This window comes from Colossoma macropomum, unplaced genomic scaffold (assembly GCF_904425465.1).
Source record: "Colossoma macropomum unplaced genomic scaffold, Colossoma_macropomum, whole genome shotgun sequence".
In the NCBI taxonomy this organism is placed as follows: domain Eukaryota; kingdom Metazoa; phylum Chordata; class Actinopteri; order Characiformes; family Serrasalmidae; genus Colossoma; species Colossoma macropomum.
In genome coordinates this window covers 667,575-689,220 of record NW_023494807.1, presented here as the reverse complement: position 1 = coordinate 689,220, position 21,646 = coordinate 667,575, and the positions used below count along the sequence as shown (strand labels likewise).

Sequence of the window (21,646 nt, the reverse complement as noted above, 5' to 3'; positions counted from 1 at the left end):
ATACTATTGATAATAATAACTATGTCTCATAATTATTATGCATATACACAATTATCTTAATTAAGGTATTGTCTATGATTAACTTGATATCCGGCCTTAGTCTTAAATTGGGGAACCCAAACTATTTTTTTTGCTTTCTCAGTTTGAAACATGAAACTTATTTAAAAAGTACTCTGCCATTTTTGTTCTAAAAAACGCATGAAAACACACACACACACACAGACACACACACACACACACACACACACACACACACACACACACACACACACAGCTTTCACAGGCTGTCAGAAATTCATTTTCCAAATGATTCATTTTGAGAACAATGACATTCTGTGCAATCTGTGAGCCTTCTCCCTTCTACACCAATAAACAGCCAAAATCTCCCTTATAAAATTCCTTTAAAACAGGTCCGTTCTGTTCTGGCTTTGTCACACGGAGCGTTTTTGAAGTGCATTTCTACCTACAGCTATGCAAATTACAATTCTGCTCTTTCTATGTGATCAGCCTATATCTGGTTATTATGTAAGCAGCTATAGTTCTCTTAATTATTACCTTACATAGCTTAAAGCAACAAGCAAGGGTGCTCGTTTTATGACTTTTTCCCCTCATTTTTTCCTCTTTGTGATATATATGGTGTTCTATTATTTTCATTTATTTTGCTATTATATTTCATTTAAATCCTAACATCCTCTTTCCTTTAAGTAGAACTCACATGTTCTCCTAAGTTCATGTTGTCATCATGTCCTCAGTGACATAACTACACGAAAAGAGGTTTTCCAAGAATTTCTTCACTTCAGTGAATCACGGTAAGAATAGACAGCACTGAAAATGATATATGAAGCATTAAAACACTTACAGTCTACTCCACCAGTCTACTCCACCAGTCTACTCCACCACTGCACTTGACAGTAAATCACCAGCCAGGCAACTTAAGACCCACTGCTGCTATTTTAAATTCTAAAAATGGAGACAGATGCGTTAGAAGTAGGTCAGGCACCTTTGGTCAGTCTCTAAAGGAATCAGTGATGTAAATGAGCCCCAGTGCTCGACAGTTAAATCAACAGTTCGACGAAATATTGAATTTGCACATTTTTCCATCTCCAAATGTAGTCGATTGGCCAAGACATGTACACAATCTGTCTGACTGTGGATTGGTGGAGTCCAAACTCTTTAGAGATGGTTTTGTAACCTTTTCCAGCCTGATGACCATCAACAACTTCTTCTGAGGTCCTCAGAAATCTCCTTTATTCGTGCCCCGATACCATCCCACAAACGAGTTGTGGAGCTCAGACTGTGAGAGATCCCTGTTCTTTAAATGAAACAGGGTGGTCACTCACACTTGATTGCCATCACATTGATTGAAAACACCTGACCAAGACATTTTGGTGTTCAAAGTTTGCTCCTTTAGTTTTGAGAAGGAGCTACAATGCTAATGTAGCTAACAATTAAAGGAAGCTTATAGTCACCAAGTAGCAACGGCCTAAATCATCACTGATTTGCCTCAGACACGTCCAGATACAGTCAGGTGCAAAAGTTTGAACACTCCCGAGTCAAATTACATGATTTGTTGTTTTCCTAAGTGAAAATACTTGAAACACACCAAAGGCTGGTATTAGTGAGACATTAAATATTTGCTACAGAGTTTAAATAGTTCTTAAAAAGTCAGATCACAGTGTATTGAGACATGTCAAAGATTTACAGTGCAACACACACAGACTGGCTGGACCAATGGACCAATGGGCAAAAGGAATGCTATTATGGCCAGTTGAACGAATGAACAGTCTTACATGGGTGATTAGGTGAATGAATGGAACTCTGCTATGACCGACTGGACGAAAGAATGAACAGATGGGAGACAGCGAGACAGACACCTGGATTCCATTTTCGTCTTGCCTCAAACGCCATCAATCAGCCAAGACATGTTTGGTGTGCAAGCTCTGCTTCTTTAGCTTACAGTGGTGCTTGAAAGTTTGTGAACCCTTTAGAACTTTCTATATTTCTGCATAAATTTACCTAAAACTTCATCAGATTTCCTAATAGTAGATAAAGAGAACCAAATTATACAAATGAGACAAAAATATTATACTTGATCATTTATTTATTGAGGAAAATGATACAATATTACAGAGTGGCAAAAGTATGTGAACCTTTGATTTCAGTATCTGGTTTGACCCTCTTGTGCAGCAATAACTGCAACGAAACGTTTCTGGTAACTGTTGATTAGTCCTGCACATCAGCTTGGTGGGATTTTAGCCCATTCCTCCGTACAAAACAGCTTCAACTCTGTTATGTTGGTGGGTTTCCTCCCATGAACTGCTGCTTCAGGTCCCTCCACAACATTTTTTTATTGGATTAAGGTCAGGACTTCGACTTGGCCATTCCAAAATACTAACCTTATTCTTCTTTAACCACTCTTTTGTAGAACGACTCGTGTACTTAGGGTCGTTGTCTTTCTGCATTACCTACTTTTTCTTGAATTTCAGCTCAAGAGAACCATTTACTACCAGGAGAACCACGATACTACCACCACCATGTTTCACAGATGGGGTAAGGTTTTTATGCTGGAATGCAGTGCTATCCTTTCTCCACACGCTTCTCATTTAAACCAAAAAGATCTATAATCTCGTGAACTATTACATGTCTTGCTCTTGGTGTGATATTTGTGGGATAATCCCCCTCCTGTACACAATCTGTCTGACTGTGGATTGGTGGAGTCCAAACTCTTTAGAGATGGTTTTGTAACCTTTTCCAGCCTGATGACCATCAACAACTTCTTCTGAGGTCCTCAGAAATCTCCTTTATTCGTGCACTGATGCCACCCCACAAACGAGTTGTGGAGCTCAGACTGTGAGAGATCCCTGTTCTTTAAATAAAACAGGCTGGTCACTCACACTTGATTGCCATCACATTGATTGAAAACACCTGACTCTTATTTCACCTTCGTATTATCTATAACTATATTCTAAAGGGTTCACAAACTTTCAAGCACCACTGTAGAACTAGAGCCGCTACTTACTGGTGAGTTCGGCATGTGAGGCGACTTCTGCATTTCTTCTTAAGTATATTCAGGTTGAAAAAGATACATTTGAGGCTCATTTTTGCTGAAAATGCAGTCCTCAAACTCATAACCTGAGACTGTACTGAATTGAGTACTCTCGCTTAGCCTCTCTACCTCCGTTACCCTACAGTGTGTCTGTGTTGTGAATTTGCTCAGCCCCATCTTTAGTCATCTAACATGGAATGATACCAAATTGTGCTCAGGTAATCATAAATGGCTATATAAAAAGGTAATTTTGATGTTTATACTTTATAGTGAGTCATGCAGTTTTCTAAACCACATCAACTGAATTAACCCTCCTATTATTTTCGATGAGACCTGCACTGTGCAGACGCAGGTATTCCCACAGAGTCAAGCTGGGTGAGGTTGTCATTTCTTCCTCCAGTTCTAACTGGTAGGCCATTAGCAAAGATGATGCTTTGAGGGCCCTTACAGATATGACCACTGCCTTTGCAGCCTTTTCGCCTTTGGCAGCCGCTTCCGTTCACATTGCGACGTGGTGGCCACGGGATGCCGAGCTTTAAAACTGCTCTCTTACAGATATCGTGCAGGTCCATACTGGCGGTTGGGTGAGGAAGGGAGCTAGCTGGGAAGCTGAGAGTCCAGCCTTAGAAGAGTGACTGCTCCCACCATGGCATCTTTAACCCTGCATCTCAGGCTCTTAAGGGAAAAACAAGCACAGTGGATGCTAACTTGGCCTGGACACGCTGCAGCCCTAGACATGAAGCACAAACCAATTAGGGTGTCTCAATGCTTGAGATCTTATTCGCACAGATGCATGTTGTGGCTGGGGCATCGCACTTCTCTATGGTGAGGGAGAGATTCTTCACTTCTTTCGAAGCACAGAGTAGTATGGTAGCTAGCTGGTGGAGGCTACTGTTTGGAGACAAGTTAGCCAATACTTCTCCAAATGGATGTGGTGACGACTGAACAGGCAGTATTCGGTGACCGAGTGGTTACTTTGCTCTAGGAACAGTTCAGCTAGACTGTTAGCCACGTTCACAGTTTCAGAGGATAGTCTGCATCTTAGAGCCTTTCAGCTGTAGTTTAAAATTAAAGAACTATATTTCGGAAATCAAACGTGGCTTGAAGAAGTTAATTTCGCATTCAGTTTCTTTTCATAGATGGCGTTTTTGTAAGACGTTTGTCATCACTGAAGCTGAACCACTTTTCTTGCTGGAAGAAAAAGTGTGATAATTAATGAGCTGAGTGAAGTTGAACTGTAACACAAACAGACATATCATAATCTGTAAATGGAGTTAAAAAAAAAGCAGGTAAAATGGTTCAGAGAGAATTCAATGTGGAAATTGTTTCTGCTATTTACACCCACACTCATGTGTGTTACTCTGAAAACAGAAGCAAATCATTTGTATTTTAATGTGTATTATCAAAATTACTGCAGCAAAGGATTTTAATGAGACCAGTTTTGATGAATAGTGTGCTACTGTTGCTGTGCTGGTCAAGTGGACTTCAGGCAACATTTATTCACCTGGTTGATTATCTGGAATACAAATGACTTCTAATGCAGCCTCGATTCTTTTGTAAGGCTCAACTGGATATCTCTGTTCGCTGACTACTGGCACAAAGGCCAGAATGGAATGCCATACAGCCTTACAGGTCAACGTAACATATGCAATATGTTTTGTTCATATTCATGTAAATGTCACTGATTGAATGACTGCATTTGTTTGTGGCCCTTTCTATAATTTCTATAATTTATTTGATTTTCTGTACAAAAAAACAGCCATTAATCACCTGTACATGATCACCTTCTAACCTCTCCTTATCCTTTTTTGTAAAATAAGCTGTTTTTGATGCTTTAAGACTGATATTGACACAAAAAGCACACTGTTTTGTGACTTTAAGCCATATGCAAATGACCTCTATTCTGACTGCATGAGATGTTCAGTAAAAACTGTTAAGTTCACACTTAAATCCTTTTGGAAAAAATAAACTTCCTCCACTCCTCAAATGTGTGGATCCTTTAGAAGTGTGTACCCATCAATTTGCTTCCAGACAGCCAGGGACACCACAACATTTAATCATTTTGCAACACATTTTCCATGTCAGTGGCAGATCTAGAAAGCTTTACCAGGGTTGACAGGTTCAAGTGCAGATTTATATAGTAAACTATTACAACATCAGCATACTAAAGTCATGTGGGTTACTCTGAAACCTGCATGTATAGTTTATCTGTTCTGATTAACTGTGTTTGGAAAATAACAGCTTTGTTCTGTCCAGAGGCCTTAACAGAAATACATTTTTTGGGTAGGCCTGTGAAAAAGTGGCCACCTATGAGGGTAGGGGAGGGGTAGTCACACTGTCAATGTCATAGAATCAGAATACAGCCCATAAGCAGTGCAGTCATCATTGTACCTATTCTACCGCTGTGCCAATGTAGCTACATAAGCCCACTCAACACTGCAACATCTTTCACTACAAAGCATGCATCCTCTCCACAACCACAACCATTCTGATATTTCCTCTTATACTTTGTAGTCAAAAATAAACTTGCCACATTTGACACAGCCTTTTTTCACTAATTATATTTCTTTATTTAATGCATTTAGGTTGGAGACCATTTATATCTTACCTTTGATGACTTTATCCACAGAAGCAGACATCTTATTATTTTAGATTTTGTAGTAAAAGAGCACAAAATTCACAGAGCAAAGGTGCAGCAACTTTCTTAACACAGGCTGCCTTTTTCAGCTTTTGTTTTGCATTTTTTTTATCTTTGTAAATGGGTAGAAAGTACTCACAGTTTTTTTGGGTTTTTTTTTACATGTTTAGCCTCCTCAAATAAACAACATCCCCTGTATAAATTCAAAACAGTTCATTTTTTATGCATACATTCATCCAAAATGTACTACAGATGTAAATAAACTATATTTAAATTTTACCATTCTTATATTTCCTCTTATACTTTGTAGTATAAATAAACTTGCCACATTTGACACAGACTTTTTTCACTAATTATATTTCTTTATTGAATGCATTTAGGTTGGAAAATAAATGCATTTAGTTTGGAAAAGCTCAACATAGAATTGCACTGAATTAACTGTGTTCGCATTGATTTACCAGACTTTTTAGCGACTGTCACAACAAGCCTTTCCAATGGGGAACAATGTGGTGTTGTTACATTTGCAACTGCGCCACTTTTGGCTGAACTGAAGAGATGAACAATAGGTGAGAAAAAAAAGCTTATGTTTTTATTTGTAGGTTGCTTTTGCCTGTGGGAGATATGGGCAAAAAGTTATATCACTCTAAAATACACATTTCTGTTTCAGTATATTTTATAGTAAAAGTATTTTTTAAAAAAAATCTTTTTAGATGCTTAAGTAAACCTATTTTGTAGGTCAACAGTGCCTTTGTTATTATTTATTATTCTGGGATTTTCTTTCACTATTGAAACAAGAATAATTTTTAATAACCAACATTGTAAACCTGAAATATTTTTATTGCGCAAAACAGTAAAAACAAAACTGAACTGCTAATTATTGTTTCACACCTTAGGCTGAAGTTGGCTACTTATCTGGCATCTCTTTGTTTAAACTTTCTGTCCCAACCCGAATGGCAGTGCATATATACTGGCATCTGTACATGGGCCAGAATATAAATGTCGCACCTTTTTTTTTTTTTTTTTTTATTTATTTATTTATTTTTTTAAATAAGAAGCCAATATAAGAATTTCTCAAGCCATTTGTCTCATATATGCTTCCCATACAGTCCAGCCTCTGAATGCCAGACACTGCTGGGATTTGGAAACTACTGCAGTCATTCAAGCTTCAATACTAGCTGGTCGACGGCTTGATGACAGCAACGTCATCTGATACAGCTGACTGAGTCAGGAAGCTTCTCAGGTGGAGGTGATCAAGGTGCATTTGTGTTTTCATTTGAAATAAGACTGAAACATTCCTGACTCGGGTATTCAGCTAAGTGGCTAACATTAGCATGGTTTGCACTGTTTGTACATCACGTCATCTACGCTCATTTTAGGAATACCGGTATAATCACTAGGACAAAACTCAAACCTCAGGAAACAGATATATAGCATATAGGTTGTATAAAAATACTAATCTTGCTGATACACTTGAGAAAAAATAATGTGTGGAAATGTGAGCCTACTTTTTGACAGCTTCTCCCGGAGACAGTGAAGTGACCACAGAGCTGCCAGGTTGTGTGACGTAGAAGAGCTGCTGCTCATTTCGGGCTGGAGTTATTTTACACTCGTGCTCATGACCCCAAATAACCAGGTCCAGGAAATCATCCAGAAACTGCTCAGGGATGTAGTTAGTGGCACCGTGCTTACTCCTACACACAAAAACACAGAGGCACTTAAGTTAGACATGCATACAGAAGTACTTTAATTAACTGTAAAACAGGTCCCTGGTTTATCTCTGTAGTCCAGCTGCTTACAAAACGTATTCAGGGTTAAATCAAAAACTTAAATTAAAAAAACTGACAAGTTTAGACAAAACATGGGATTCGAAGAGGTCACTACTATCTCTAATCAATAGAGTAAATAAACCCATTCCTTATCATTGGATTTAGCTATGCAATGTATTTCTGCCCATAAGATAACAGATACAGTCACTAACCACATATGCAAGTGTATGTGAGACACTTAAAGAGGAATTACATTCTAAAACCAAATGAAATGTACTGCTCTATAATAATGAATGACATCAGTCTTGTTCGAAATTTTTTAACTGTTTTCACATCATTATGGAGGTCAGTCCCACCTCTGCTTTTTCCCCAAACTATTGGTTTCACACTGGGATCTGTATAGGTCCTTTCCTCACTGGCATAAACATGTAACTTCTCTATTAGTTTCATATTAATTACTAAAAAAGTTCTAGTAGTTACTAAATAATAAGTCTAATAACTAAGATAACTGAAAAATGTGCCTACACTCTTAAAAAAGTAAAGAATAGTAAAGAATACCATGAACGCCCAAAGACCCCTTTGCATGATTAAAGGGTTCTTTACAACATGATTGGTTTCTTCAGAATGATGGAAAATGCATGAATGTGCTGCAGATGGTTCCAAATAGAACCTTGTTGAAAATGGTTCTATTCAGCACACGAAAGGGTTTTTCTACTGTTACAAGCTTAACACCGTAACAACAGAAGAATCCTTTTGGGTGCTTTATAGAATCATTTTCAAAAAGGTTCTATACAGAACCGTCTGGAACACATTCTCCATTAGGTGTGGGATAAAATATCGATACAGAGATATATCGTATCGCATTTTTTTGCGATAAATTATCGATACACTGGTGCTTTATGTATTGGAACATGAACGCGTCGTAAACGCTCTAAACAGACTCCCCCTACAATTTGATTTGCCAGATTCACTACTTCATGACTCCACATGGTGGCGCTAATCAAAGGTGCTAATCAAACAAAAACGGTAAACCTGCAGTGAAGAAAAAGAAACTCACATGGGAGAAATGGCGAAGAATGGGGGGGAAACAAATCAGACAGGTACCATCCTCTTTACAGTCAAAGGTCTCGGCCCACTTCGGCTTTTACAGCATTGAACAGACAAACGAAACAGACAAAGACTCGCGATTTGCAAGAACCGTCTCATTAAAATAAAGGACATGGGCAACACAACGAACATGCATAGCCACTAGGGGTGGGAATCTTTAGGCACCTCATGATTCGATTATGATTCAGAGGCTGCGATGCGATTATAAAACGATTATCAATGCATCTTTTTTTCTATACATGATTTCTATTTTCTTACTGTCTGAGGACTTCGTAGTTTTAAAACAAAGTATTTGTAATGATCCATAATGCATTTACGTCCAATATCTTTTATTAATAAATCAAATGGAAGTGATGTGGCAAGTGAACTGGAAGGCTCTCATTCAGTGCTCTTGTTTGGAGAACGAGAAGCTGCTGCCACTCATCTGTGATAAAATGCGCAGTTATGGTGAAATAAGATCCAGTGGTGATGGATGACCACGCAGCACGTTATATATTCTTTAGGGATTTCATAACTTTGGTTTTGGTTTCGTGATGGAGGCGGGGGGGAGCCTGAAAGACTGCAGGTCACGTAGCAACGAGGTTTCGCCGAGCTAAGAGAGAACAAAAAAGGAAAAGAGAAAGACAGACGGACATTTGGAGATGAACGGACTTATTCACATTTATAAGCAGCGCAGTTGGTTTCCTGGTACGTTAAATCTGCAACGAGAGCCTGTCAAACACTAAAAAGTTGCTTCTCTTTCTAATTTTCCCGTTCCACCTTAAATAGTGCCGCAATTACATTTGGCGTCTCAATCAGAATTTAAGGTGGAACGGGAAAGTTCAACAAGAAGCTGGAGAATAAGAAGCGACTTCAGCCTTTTTACAAGAAACTATTCTACTTTTGAGGAAAAGTTTTCTGGCGGAGATGGGAGAAAAGCAGCTATAGCTAAAGCTTAAAGCAGAGCGAAGTAAATCTGCGCTCTCGTTTATATTGTTTAGTCTATACTAGGACATCATCACATACTGACACATACTGGACATTAAATGTTGTGGCTCCCAAGGTGGTTTGATTTTGTTGAAAGGTCAAAATGGCTCTTCTTATCATTTGTGTTGTGACTCCTGACCCAACCTGGCTTTAATGCAGAGGGAGCCGGTCGGATTTCTCACTCATCCAGTGGTGTTTTTGTTATGTGCCGCCACAGACTGTCCGGGCGCTGCACTTACCCACTTCCAAGTTCCGCCCTTTGCGCTCCGTCAACATTACGTTTTAAATTAAATATTTAGAAAATCGATTTTTGACATTTGTGAATCGATTCAGAATCGTCCACGTCGCGATGCATCTAAGAATCGATTTTTTCCCGCACCCCTAATAGCCACCTTTGTCATCATCATGATATGGCTGTTGAGAAAACAGCTAACGTTGCCACAACTCAAATCAGCCAATTAATTAACAAAATTAATACAGTTTTTAAAGCAAAACTTCCTTTTAACAACTTCTGAACTGCTTTCTTTTACGTCCCTTGAGAGCAAAATGTGTATTTTTGCATGAATATATACTTTGTTTATAAATGTATTTTTGTTTTTTTCCTGTAAGTTTACAGTTAGAAAAGATTTTAGTGAGGCACAGTTGTGTTCTACCTTTAGCCATTTTAACCCCAGGACTGTTCTGCTTTCTGGCAGTTTATGGCTATTTTACATTGGATTGATGACACATGCAGTCAGTGTATGTGTGTTAAAGAGGCATGAAGCTAAGCCGTGCGCTTTGTTGTACACTGTTTCATATTGGTTGCCAAATTCTGTGAAACTGACACTAATAAATACATAATTCCTGCTATTTGCCAATTTAGAAGTTACACGGATATCATGATGCATCCTAGATGATTGTCTTGCAATATATCGAGCATCACAGAATCGCAGAATTCTCCATCAGTCTTAAAAATCTTTCATGATCCAAAGAACTTTTTCATCATGCAAAGGGGTTTCTGAGTGTTCGTGGTTCTATATATAGAACCATTTACTTCACTAAAGAACACTTGAAGCATCATCTTTAAGAGTGCAGGATTCAAGGGGATTCACGGGGATGTAAAACTGTCTCACGTTCACTGTGAATAGAGTTAAAGTGTTTGTATAATGTACTCCAGATTGCTTTACTACGCCAGTGGCAAGAGAACACGGCTAGAGAACAAGTCAAGAGGTTTTGTTCCAGCGGAAAACATCCTGTTATGCACATTATGCCTCTGCACTCAGGCACTTAACCTTCCTATGCTCTGGAGCAGGGGGCTGCACTTTTAACCGGTCAACAAATAAGGGGTTGTGCTCACTCAATAATTCAAAATGCTATTTAAAACTGCCTGAGGCTGCTACTATTAATCCCTGGGTCTGCAGGCATGGCTGGACTCTAAAGGTGTACATAATTGAACACACAATTCCACTGGTCACAATTCAAAAGCGCAAGTGAAACCAAACCCAGTGAACATAGAGGAGAATAGGGCTGACCAGGCATGGCAGTATGAGGATATAATATGGGTGTACCATGCGTTGTTCCATACCCAAGCACCATTGCTCCCGCTCCCCACTATAGGCTGGCATGTGCTCACACTGCACTTAATGTTACACTAAAGCACAGCACAGTGTGGTTCATGATTGTACTTAGTTTATGGCTTTCTGGGAGTCATTTTGGGCACGTTAATAAGCAGCCCTCTCGCGTCTTATACATTTATCAATTATGCCACGCAGTGATTTTCTGTTAATCGTGCGGCGCATATAAGCAGATTTCCACTCAGCTGATGTTGAGGGAGGAATTTGTAGCTTTACTTGCCAACTTCAATTCATGTTCTTCAATAAGGTGAGAACCAGACCTGTTACTACCCCAAATATTTTCAAGTGAATTGAAAAGTGGGACAGTTGCATCACTGACGGCATATTTGAGTTCGGTATTTGGGCATGGTTAGAGATCACACGAGATGCATACTGTGCCCACGACCAACTTAACCAGGGAACCATGCAGGAGCTGTTTCAGCCCTAAAGTCCAGTTCGTTTGACGAGTGCAGGTGTCGGCAAGCCACATGTGGCTCTTTTACTGCCCTGTTGCGGCTCCACAGCAGAATTCAGTTTTTAGGTAAAAATATAATAATCCTTCTTTGCAGTAAAATAAAGCTCTGCTGATCGTTTTAACAAACAGTCGTGAGTTAATGTATAACTGCTAATTCATCCTTTAACCCTGAAGGTTGGCGCACAAACTGCTGGTCACAGCAAAGCAGACAACAATCTCGCCTAGCTAGTAGCGAACGAAATGGCAAAGAGAAAGATTTCAAATGAACATGGAAAATGAATTTGGACACGAATGGCATTTTTAAACACTCAAGCTGGTAAAACTGTGGCGTGCAGGTGAGGTTTGCACAGCGTTGTACAGCAAAAGTGATGAACAGACAAACAGAAAAGACACACTGTGTTATTAATGCAATCGCCACACTTTTACACAGCCAGGGAGAAATATCACTGGAGTGCTGCAGCTCCCTGCTTAATTACTGCCAAGCACACAGACAAAAACACAAATCTGCATCCAACTCTAATACAGAGGAGCTGCAGACTTCTTGATGTAGCTTTGAACCCCCTCAGTAATCCCTCTATACTCTGTTTCCAGTCACTGCAGGGAAATCCTGCTTCCGTTCAAACAGCAGCTGAATTAACTTTGGCTGTGCCTTCCTTGTGCGCAACACATCTTATGTTCTCGCTGATAAGATCTTGGAGTTTGGATCAGGTATCTGACTGAACGAGGTGGGTAAACCTGTAAATAATCCGTTAAACAGAAGAATAATAGTCGTGTAAACGGCTGTATCTGATTACATTCTTAATCGGAAAGTTTAACTATGTTCTGGGCGTCATACCGAAAGTTTAACGTTCATTGCAGGAGTCTGCAGAGGAAACGGTGGGATGGGTGTCCATCTTATGTTTGTCAGAACGTGACGTCTTCCTCTCGTCCTTCTTTAATAGGTATATGTGAAGTGCGTTTTCCTGAGTCTGACATCATTTTAAAGCACTTAAAAAAAACACAATTCTCACTCTGACTGGACTCACGTGACACTCGTTGTCATGGTAACGTTTACCCTAAATGGTACTCCACACATGCGTGCAATTTTGGATTAGATTACTTGTAATGTGCATGTAAACAGAGACTTTCCAGACTGTTGAGTAGAGTGAGAATAAACACCTCAGTCTTCATCTATAATCGGAATTTATTCCATCAGTTTGGCAAAAATCTTTGCATGTAAACGCAGCCAGTGTTACCAGCACAGAGGGCACTACTGTTAGACTGGAACGATAACACTCACCCATCTGTCCAAATTGCGACCATGTTTATTGTCCAAATCTGGACAGTGACAGTAAACTTGGCTTCCACTGAGTCAGATGAAGCTAATGCTTGCTTTGTGGACGGATTAAGCTAACCTTAAATCACCTTCCACGATTTACGGTGAGATTTGCAGTTCAGCAAATGAACTGAACCGAACTGAAGGCACCATGTAGCTATATTTGATGGGCTCACATCAGGCGATTTCCACCGAAATGTCTGAACGGCTGGCTCAGCTAGAAAATCCATTTAATTCATGTGAATGCAGTTTGGAGAGCCTACCCTGCAGAAAAATAAATAAAGTTTAAGTTACCGGAATAACATCACCCTCTCATGGCACCGGAGAACTCCGGTAAATGTGAGTGAATATTTAAGTGAGCTAGTTAAAAGCCAGGACCACAAAGTGTTTTACATCTAAAAATGTGGCGTAATGATTTATACACCGTATTCAAAGCAGGTGATTTGGTTACGATGACATGCAAAGGCTGTCTGTAAAAACAGTGTTTATAACATCCAGTATTGCACTTTGGACTCATAAACTAACTGTTGACTAAAAGTGTCTGAGCTATGCCAGTGTGCTTTGCAACAGAGGCATGAAATTGGCAAATTGGAGTCCAATTTATCCCTCATCTCTCTCTCTGTGAGGGACTCTGGAAAGTCCACACTTCGGCTCACGACTCTGCTTTCCCGAGAAGATTTTTTTCAGTTTTGTCAGATACTTTTTTCCCCCCATGTTTCCGCTCCAGCACACAACAGTGAAGAACAGCACACTGGCCACTGTGGACTGGAAAACAAGTGCAGACATTCAGTGCACACATTTCAATGCACCTCAAGCAAGAAAAGGTATGGAAAGGAAAAAAAGAAAAGGCACGTTGAAGGCAGAAAAAAAAGGAATGGAAAGGTAAGGAAAGAAAAACTAGAAAAGGGACACGATGCAATGCAACGCAGTGCAACAGAATGCAATGTAATGCAGAAAAAGAAGGAAAAGGACCAGAAAGGAAAGAAAAATAAAAGAAAGAAACAGCAAGCAAAAGAAAGGCAGAAAAAGAAGACAGACAGATGAATGAGGAGATGTACCTGTTTTGATGGATGACGAACATATTGAACCAGCTTTCTTCATCCTCACGGGGACGGAGCATGGTCACCTGCTTGTTTACAAACATCCGGTACAGCCTTTCATCTGGGATAGAACCTGAAAAAACAAAAAGAACTGTTAAAAACTCCCATCAACAATCTCGCCTAGATAGTAGCTAAACGGCAAAGATTTCAGACAAACGTGGCTCATTTGTATATGAATGGACATTTATAAACACTCCAGCTGGTAGAACTGTAATCTGCACTTCACCAAGATTACTCAACACACCTAAAAATGAAGTCAAGTCAAGGTTTACTTATATAGCGCTTTTACAACAGGCTTTATCACACAGCAGCTTTACAGAGAAATCCAGGTCCGAGGCCCCAATGGCGACAATGTCGAGGAAAAACTCCCTAAGAGGAAGAAACTTTGAGAGGAACCATGACTCCATCTGGTCGACACTGGACAGCAAACAGTAACGCAAGAGCAAAACAGCTACAGCAACCAGCCTTCATACCAGATGCAACAGTGAAGCCAGGTGAAGTGCAAGCAATCCTCTCTCGAGTCCACACTGCATCCGACTGCTTCTGTAAATGCTTAAAGTTTGAATAATATATAAGCAGAATGTGCGTCCCACACACTGGTGCCTCCAACGGCTTGATTTTCTCCTCTTTCTCAAAGATGGAAGCTGTAATCTGGAACATATTGGTCCACGGTTTGTTTGAGACCTCAACATCACTTCAGCAGCTGGCTAAGTCTCCTCTGACGATACCAAAGGAAGCACAGCAGTCACTCTGCGTCCACGTTAAGCTAAGGCTAACAAAATGCTGGCCATTCCTTTATGTCTGTTGCCTTAAAAACAAAGTGGGCAACTTCAGATGACGACTTCACATATAGCAAATCCACAGTTCATAGAAATAAATAAATCAATAAATCTCCATAACATCATTAACCCACTCTGCTCCCACTCTCTCCCACAGCCACACTCACTCAGGACAAATAATAATAAGAGAACAAAACTGCTGTATAATACAGGACAAAGACTCCTTCAAAGGGAGTATTATGGGATATTAATGGTGCTTCGAGCGCTCAGCAACAGACAACTCACATATGGCACCACAGAAGGCTCGAGGCTTCTGCTCGGAGTTTTCTAAAGCTTGTCACAGCTGGACTGCACCGACCACAGCGGAGTCTTCAAACTGACCGCTGAGGTTTTATAGAGTAGAATAAAGGCCAGAGCTCCTGATGCCAGCAGAGGAATGAAAACAAGCCTGTCCAGCACACAGTAACACACAGCTCAGGATAACATTATTACACACACACACACACACACACACTCTTTCTCATCCTCCTCTTCTTTCTTTCTTAGGGGGGCATTTTGGCAAGAATATAATTATGATATATATTATAATTATGGCTGAGACAATTATTCCACATCATCGATAATAACGCTTCAATTTTCCATTTACCTTTTCCATCTGAAAAAGGTCATATGTATGTCAATCTGAATAATAACAAATATTTCAAAAGTGCATATGTTGCCCTGACCAAAATATTCCAAGGCCTGCCTCGCTGGCGATTAAAGTTTTAGCACTCAGCACAGATCCAACAAAAAAAAAAAAGATCAATAAAACAACATGACCACCTTGTTCTCATCACTTATTTTCACTAGGGATGCACTGATACCGATACTAGTACCGGCCCAATACCATGCAGATTTTTTTTTCCACCAGCTTTGGCAGAGCAGACGTCTCTGCCCCCCCTTCCAGGACCAGTTCATGACGAATCTCCCTCCCTTCGTGTCTCTGTGAGGCCTGTGGTATGTTTCTCAATAAGGACATTGTGACATGGGATAAGGACATCTCCAATCTATCCTACCAGGCACAGCGGAGGCCAGTGGCACAGGAACTGGAACCGGGTTTTTCCATCATCATTTAACCAGTGAAAAGTATCTCTTTCCTTTCTTTGTCCCTCTCTTTTCTCTATTGCTCTCCCTTTCTGCCTCTCTCCCTCTCCCACTCATGCTCTTCCCTCTCCATCTTCCCCTCTGTCTCTCTCACACTGTGCCGTGAGGTCAGAACACAGTGGACGCACAAATAATGAGGCAGTAATTGCACCAGCAGCATGGGTGCATGAAGGAGTAATAACATCCCTTCTTCAGCTTCAGTCATTTTCTCTGAGCAGTCATGGGTTCTGTTTATTATTCTTTTCCAACAATAAAAGAGCTCAGTGAACAATGAAATTCACAGTTTACCACAAAATCATTAGATCAACACACTTTCAGTGTCTAACTTATTTAAGGCTAATGTAGCTAATATTACAACCTGCAGTCAACCTGTTAGCATTGTGCTACTACAAGCCTACATCATCACAAACATGCCTCAAGTGTAAATGAACCTGAAATTAAAATCAACCTCTGAGATCAGCTGGAAAAGGCTGGAAGTTGTACTAAAGAAGAAAGTGTCAAAGTCTAACACTTAACAAATCATTTAAATGGCACTGAACACAATAAAATTCTGGTAATGTCCAGCTCCCCCGTGCTGGTCAGCCCAGACGCGTTCAAACAGTTAGAGCAGCAGCAGATCAACAGTGAAACTCAAACATGGTTATGTGCTTGTCAGAGGTAATTGATTTAGTCTGCAAACATGAGCATTTGTTAGATCCTGCTGAGGTTTTTGGCTGTTGCTCCTCTAAATGACAATCTCGGGGCCCCCTGCTAGGTGTGAGTCAAGTCCCAAAGCTTTAGGTTCCAAATAATGCAACATGCATGCTACAAGCAAACTAACACTGTCGCAACTGACATCACATGAAAGTCTTTTACTTTCTGACTTTTACTTTATTATTAAACTTCAGCACTATACATATATATATATATATATATATATATATATAAAGTTTGGGCACCCCTGGTCAAATGACTTGTTTTGTTTATTTTGTGAAAGTGAAAATAAATACAAATCCTCTACAGATAACTGCATATTTTAATGCATAATTACTGTTTACTTGAGGTGAAAAAACAATACATAAAATATGGTCTGTGCAAAAATCATGACACTTAACATATATATATATATTTATTTATTTATTTATATTTATCGTTGCTGCCCAAAGAAAAAAAGAAGTATCTCCAAAATAGTACCTTTAGGAGAGGGCAAAAACACTCACCTTTCAATGTACAACCCCATTTCCAAAAAAGTTGGGACGCTGTGCAGAATGTAAATAAAAATAGTACGCAATGAGATTCTATTCCAAGTGATTTTAGAGCGTTTCTACTGGACCACTCATCTTGAAATTTTCACATAATGTAAAAAGGACAGCTGGTCTGTTGAAACGATGTAGAAAAAATAAAAATTGACAAAAGTGGAGATACATGTTTTCTTTGAACAGCGACAGTATGTTATGTGCTATGACTTTTGCATATATCAAACTCAAAAATGCCATATGTAAGATCTCTGTACAGGATTTGTAGCACTGCTCGTATTTTCACTGCTAAACGACCTTGCAATTCAGAGGATCCAGCGCACGTACAGCAAAACCTATCGCTGGAATGGAACATTTTTGTTAACCACAGGGTGTGACAGCAGCAATCTTCAAAAAATGCCTTTCATTTCCCCGACAAAGACATCGGCTTAGACCTTGAGTTCATAACAAGAGACCCCAGAATGACGGCACGACTTCAGAGGTCTATGGCATGTTTACGTGGTTTCTGACACTGCATGATGGACTTGTGAGATAATGTTCAATACACCATCATCTCTCTGCGCTCTTCAGCCATCGCTGGCCATCAGTATTGAGGGGGTGCATGCAAGTGGCAGGCAAGCGAGAGCCACTCGAGTCTGAGTGTGATTTCAGGCTGCAAGCATGACAACTGTAGGGCTGTGAGATAAACTGTATTTTTTGCAGGGATGCAGCCTTAGAAACCCAACAAGCAGCGATCTCTGCACTGGGACTGAAATATGCTCTCTCTTGCGTCGAAAGTGATTAACGTAACTATTACACCAAACCAACAATTACAAACCTTGTAGATGTACAGCCCAAACAGCACTCTATCCTGAAGTCTTAGCGTGTAAAAACGCTTGAAATATGATGACTACTCTCAAAAAGATTCATCCGATTTCAAAGTGGCATATTTTTACAACCGTGAGGCACCTAGGAACCAATCACATACCAACTGAAAGAGGGGGTAGATACTTTACAGGCAGGTGAAAATGTTTAACAGCAGTAGAGGAAATGATGAGTATTTATTTAAAATCATATAAAACGATGACATCAAAATAAAAAAGATAAATACTAAAGAGACATTTAACTTTAACTGAGCGCACGATTAAACAGTTCTTTGCATGGATTCAGATTGATGGAGAATGTGCTGTAGATGGTTCTATATAGTACCAAAAAGGGTTTGTCTATTCTTAGGAGGTCAAGCTTATAATACTAGAAGAACCAATATATAGAATATATAGAATATATAGAATCCTTTTCAAAAAGGTACTATATAGAACCATACATAACACATCCATCAATCTGCAGAGCCCTTTTACAGTACAAAGAACCCTTTAATCATGCAAAGGGTTCTTTGAGTGTTCATAGTTCTATATAGAACCAATGTCTTTACTAAAGAACTACACAATAGTGTAATTTTGGATTTTTTGCTATATGCTTAAAGGTCTTGCACTGCTACTGGACACTGTGAAGCCTGATATCGTATAAACACTGCTATAGGCCATGGACTACACATTAAAAGAAAAGAAATAGCTTCTGAGACACATATGATATCCCTCTGCGCATATTAAAGCCCCTTAAAAACTGATTTTTGACAATTAAATCGTTTATCTTAATAGCCATCATGATAGATGCCCCTGTCAATCTGCTCAAGCCTGTTTACCACTGCCCATACCTCTGTCCAGATACCATACAGTATCAGAAAACACATAAGCCAGTCTACTAAAGATAACAATTCAACATTCACACTGAAGATTTTGAAATTTAGTTATCATCATGCTATTTGGTGAAGGATAAGCTTCCCTTACTAGGTAGCTACACTAGCCTTCCAGCTCCAGTGCAAAAATAAGGGGGAAAAATTCAGACACCAGGGATGTCTGCTGATCTACCGCATTTGGGATAAAAGAGGTGGGGGGGGGTCAAAATATCACTTTAAAAGCTGCCACTATGGGTGGAAAGAAGGGTCTGTATTTCCTCTGGGATGGATGAAAGTATTCTGTTCATCTCTCTCTCCTTTATAACCTGACGTGATTCAGGACTTTTCTCCCCCAAGCATGTTAAAGGCAAAAAAGAGACAGAGAGAGACAGAGAGAGAGAGAGAGAGAGAGAGAGAGAGAGCATGGATGCTTTCAATATCTAAAAAGAAAAGTGAGAAATGGGCGACAAACAGAAAAATAAGGTTTTTAAAAGTTGCTCTTTGAAAGAGCTTCTGAAAGCCTGTCACTCAAGAGAAAAACAACAAAAGATGTGCAGGTGTGAGGTGTGTGAAAATGAGAGTGTTTGTAAAGTATCGTGTCTCTCTCTCTCTCTCCCTCTCTGAGGCCGACCATGTGATGCAACAGAAAACAGGACTCATCAGACTAGGCAGCCTTCTTGCATTGCTCTAAGGTCCAGTTCTGGCACTCATGTGTCCTTTTGTAGGTCCTTTTGGCAGTGGACAGGGGTTAACATGGGCACTCTGACTGCAGCAGGGTGTGATGCACTGTGTCATACATTCCTGTAACCAACCAATCATTACATTTGTCTGTGACTTGTGACACAGTAGCTCTTCTGTTAGTTCATACCAAACAGGACAGCCTTCGCTGACCTCACACATCGATGAGCCTTGGGCACCGAGGAAATATCTTTAAGAAGTGTGGTGTTCCATCCCAGTAGAGTTCTAGAGTCTTATACAATCTAGGAAAATGGTCACTGAAGACGTTTTGGAGGCTTGTGGTGGCACAGCATCTTACTAAAACACTTTGCGACAACAACAAGAATACAATTCATCATGCAGCCTTAGTTCTGAGATAAGGGCCCAATCCCATTTCTTATTTTCACCTCTACCCCTTATTTTTGAGTGTCACCTTGCCTCTTGGGTTTCATTTCCCCTACAAAATGGGACCCTCAAATAAAAAGAGCATCACTTCATTAACAGCTACCAGCGCTGCTCTGTAGGCGACCCTGCCAGTCTGCAGTGACAGCAGAGGAGGGTAAAGTTCAGCTCCTCACTGCTGGGCTTTAGTTACATTTAGGGCATCATATGCCTTCAAAGAGGGGGGCAATTATTTATTATCACCCACCCCTAATTCTTCAGTGATATGAAGCGGAAATCAGCTATTCGCCAACTTCTTGTTCGAATTTTCCCAGTCCACCTTAAATGCAGCAGTTCTGATGCCTGAGGTGCCAGAACGTAACTGCTGCACCATTTAAGGTGGAACAGGAAATTCGCCGTTTTTTCTTTTTTTCTTCATATCTCTCTGTTTGGAGTGAGCCTCTGAAAAACCTCAGTTTGGAGGGCCATGTAGCCCTAACACTTCGCCCTACCCCTCTATCTCAACAACAATCAGGACACCCTACCCATAAATGTGGACATGCAAAACGGAGGTGCAGGGCTAAGTGATAGGGGGCAAGGGGTAAAATGGGACTGGGCCCAGGTCTTGGCCCAAAATGTACTTTTTAAAATCCATTCATGGCAGAGAGGTGCATGCAGGGCGTTGTAAGGTAAAACAGTCTAGAAAGCTAATTTTAAAAAATGTACTAATCTTTCACCGTCAGCAACGTTACATATAAAATTCAGAAGACACCTGTAATGGTGGTTCTGGATAGTAAATAAAACGGCTATATTTGTGTTACAGACACCGTGACGTCTGGTTCCTATCGCCACCACTGTAAAGAAATCTGAGTCGGTAAGTTTCTCTACAATGAACCATTTCACATCCATCCACTCTGAATGACCCTGTTTACATCTCAACCATTAAACTATGGAGAAATTTGTGGAAATTGGTGGATTTCGCCTTTACCTGAGTGAGAGACTGAGAAAGAAAGAGAGAGAAAGACAGGAGAGAGACCAGTGCAGTATAATGTGTGTCAATGACTCATACTTTGTTATTTTGAGTCCTGATGATTTTCACGAGTTGCTACAGTAAAGATTAAAGGTCAGCGTAGTCTTCCACTTCTGCAAAAAACAATTCCTCTATATGCACCATTTCATTAATATGGAATGAGACACAGCACATCTTCAAACACTATGTACATCAAAGGTGTCCAATTGCCCATCTGGGATGTGACAAAAGAGCAACTCATTACTTGGGAGAGCGATGAGTGCAGCAGGTGATAAATTAGACGGTCATGCCTAAACATATGACTTACTGAGTTAGTGATATGCAGACACTGAATTAGTGGTGAATGGTGTCAGGTTTGGCGTACACGTTTTCGAAGCTGTGCTATGTGTCATTTCCTTTCAATGAAATCATACGCACCAATCAACAACATTAAAACCACCTCCTTGTTTCTACGCTCATTGTCCATTTTATCAGCTCCACTTACTATATAGGTGCACTTTGTAGTTCTACAGTTACAGACTGTAGTCCATCTGTTTCTCTGCATACTTTGTTGCCCTGTTCTTCAATGGTTAGGATCACCACAGAGCAGGTATTATTTGGGTGGTAGATCATTCTCAGCACTGCAGTGACACTGACGTGGTG

At 40.1% G+C, this 21,646-nt stretch overlaps 1 protein-coding gene across 1 annotated transcript in view; it reads right to left on the bottom strand.

Moving 5' to 3' along the window:
• Positions 1–21,646, bottom strand: part of mre11a (MRE11 homolog A, double strand break repair nuclease) — a 131,083-nt gene that overhangs the window by 81,777 nt on the left and 27,660 nt on the right. The window contains exons 7-8 of the mRNA XM_036556092.1: positions 13,964–14,078; positions 7,190–7,375 (exon numbers count right to left, since the gene is read on the bottom strand). Coding sequence (XP_036411985.1) covers positions 7,190–7,375; positions 13,964–14,078 — 301 coding nt within the window. The remainder of the gene's footprint in view (positions 1–7,189; positions 7,376–13,963; positions 14,079–21,646) is intronic.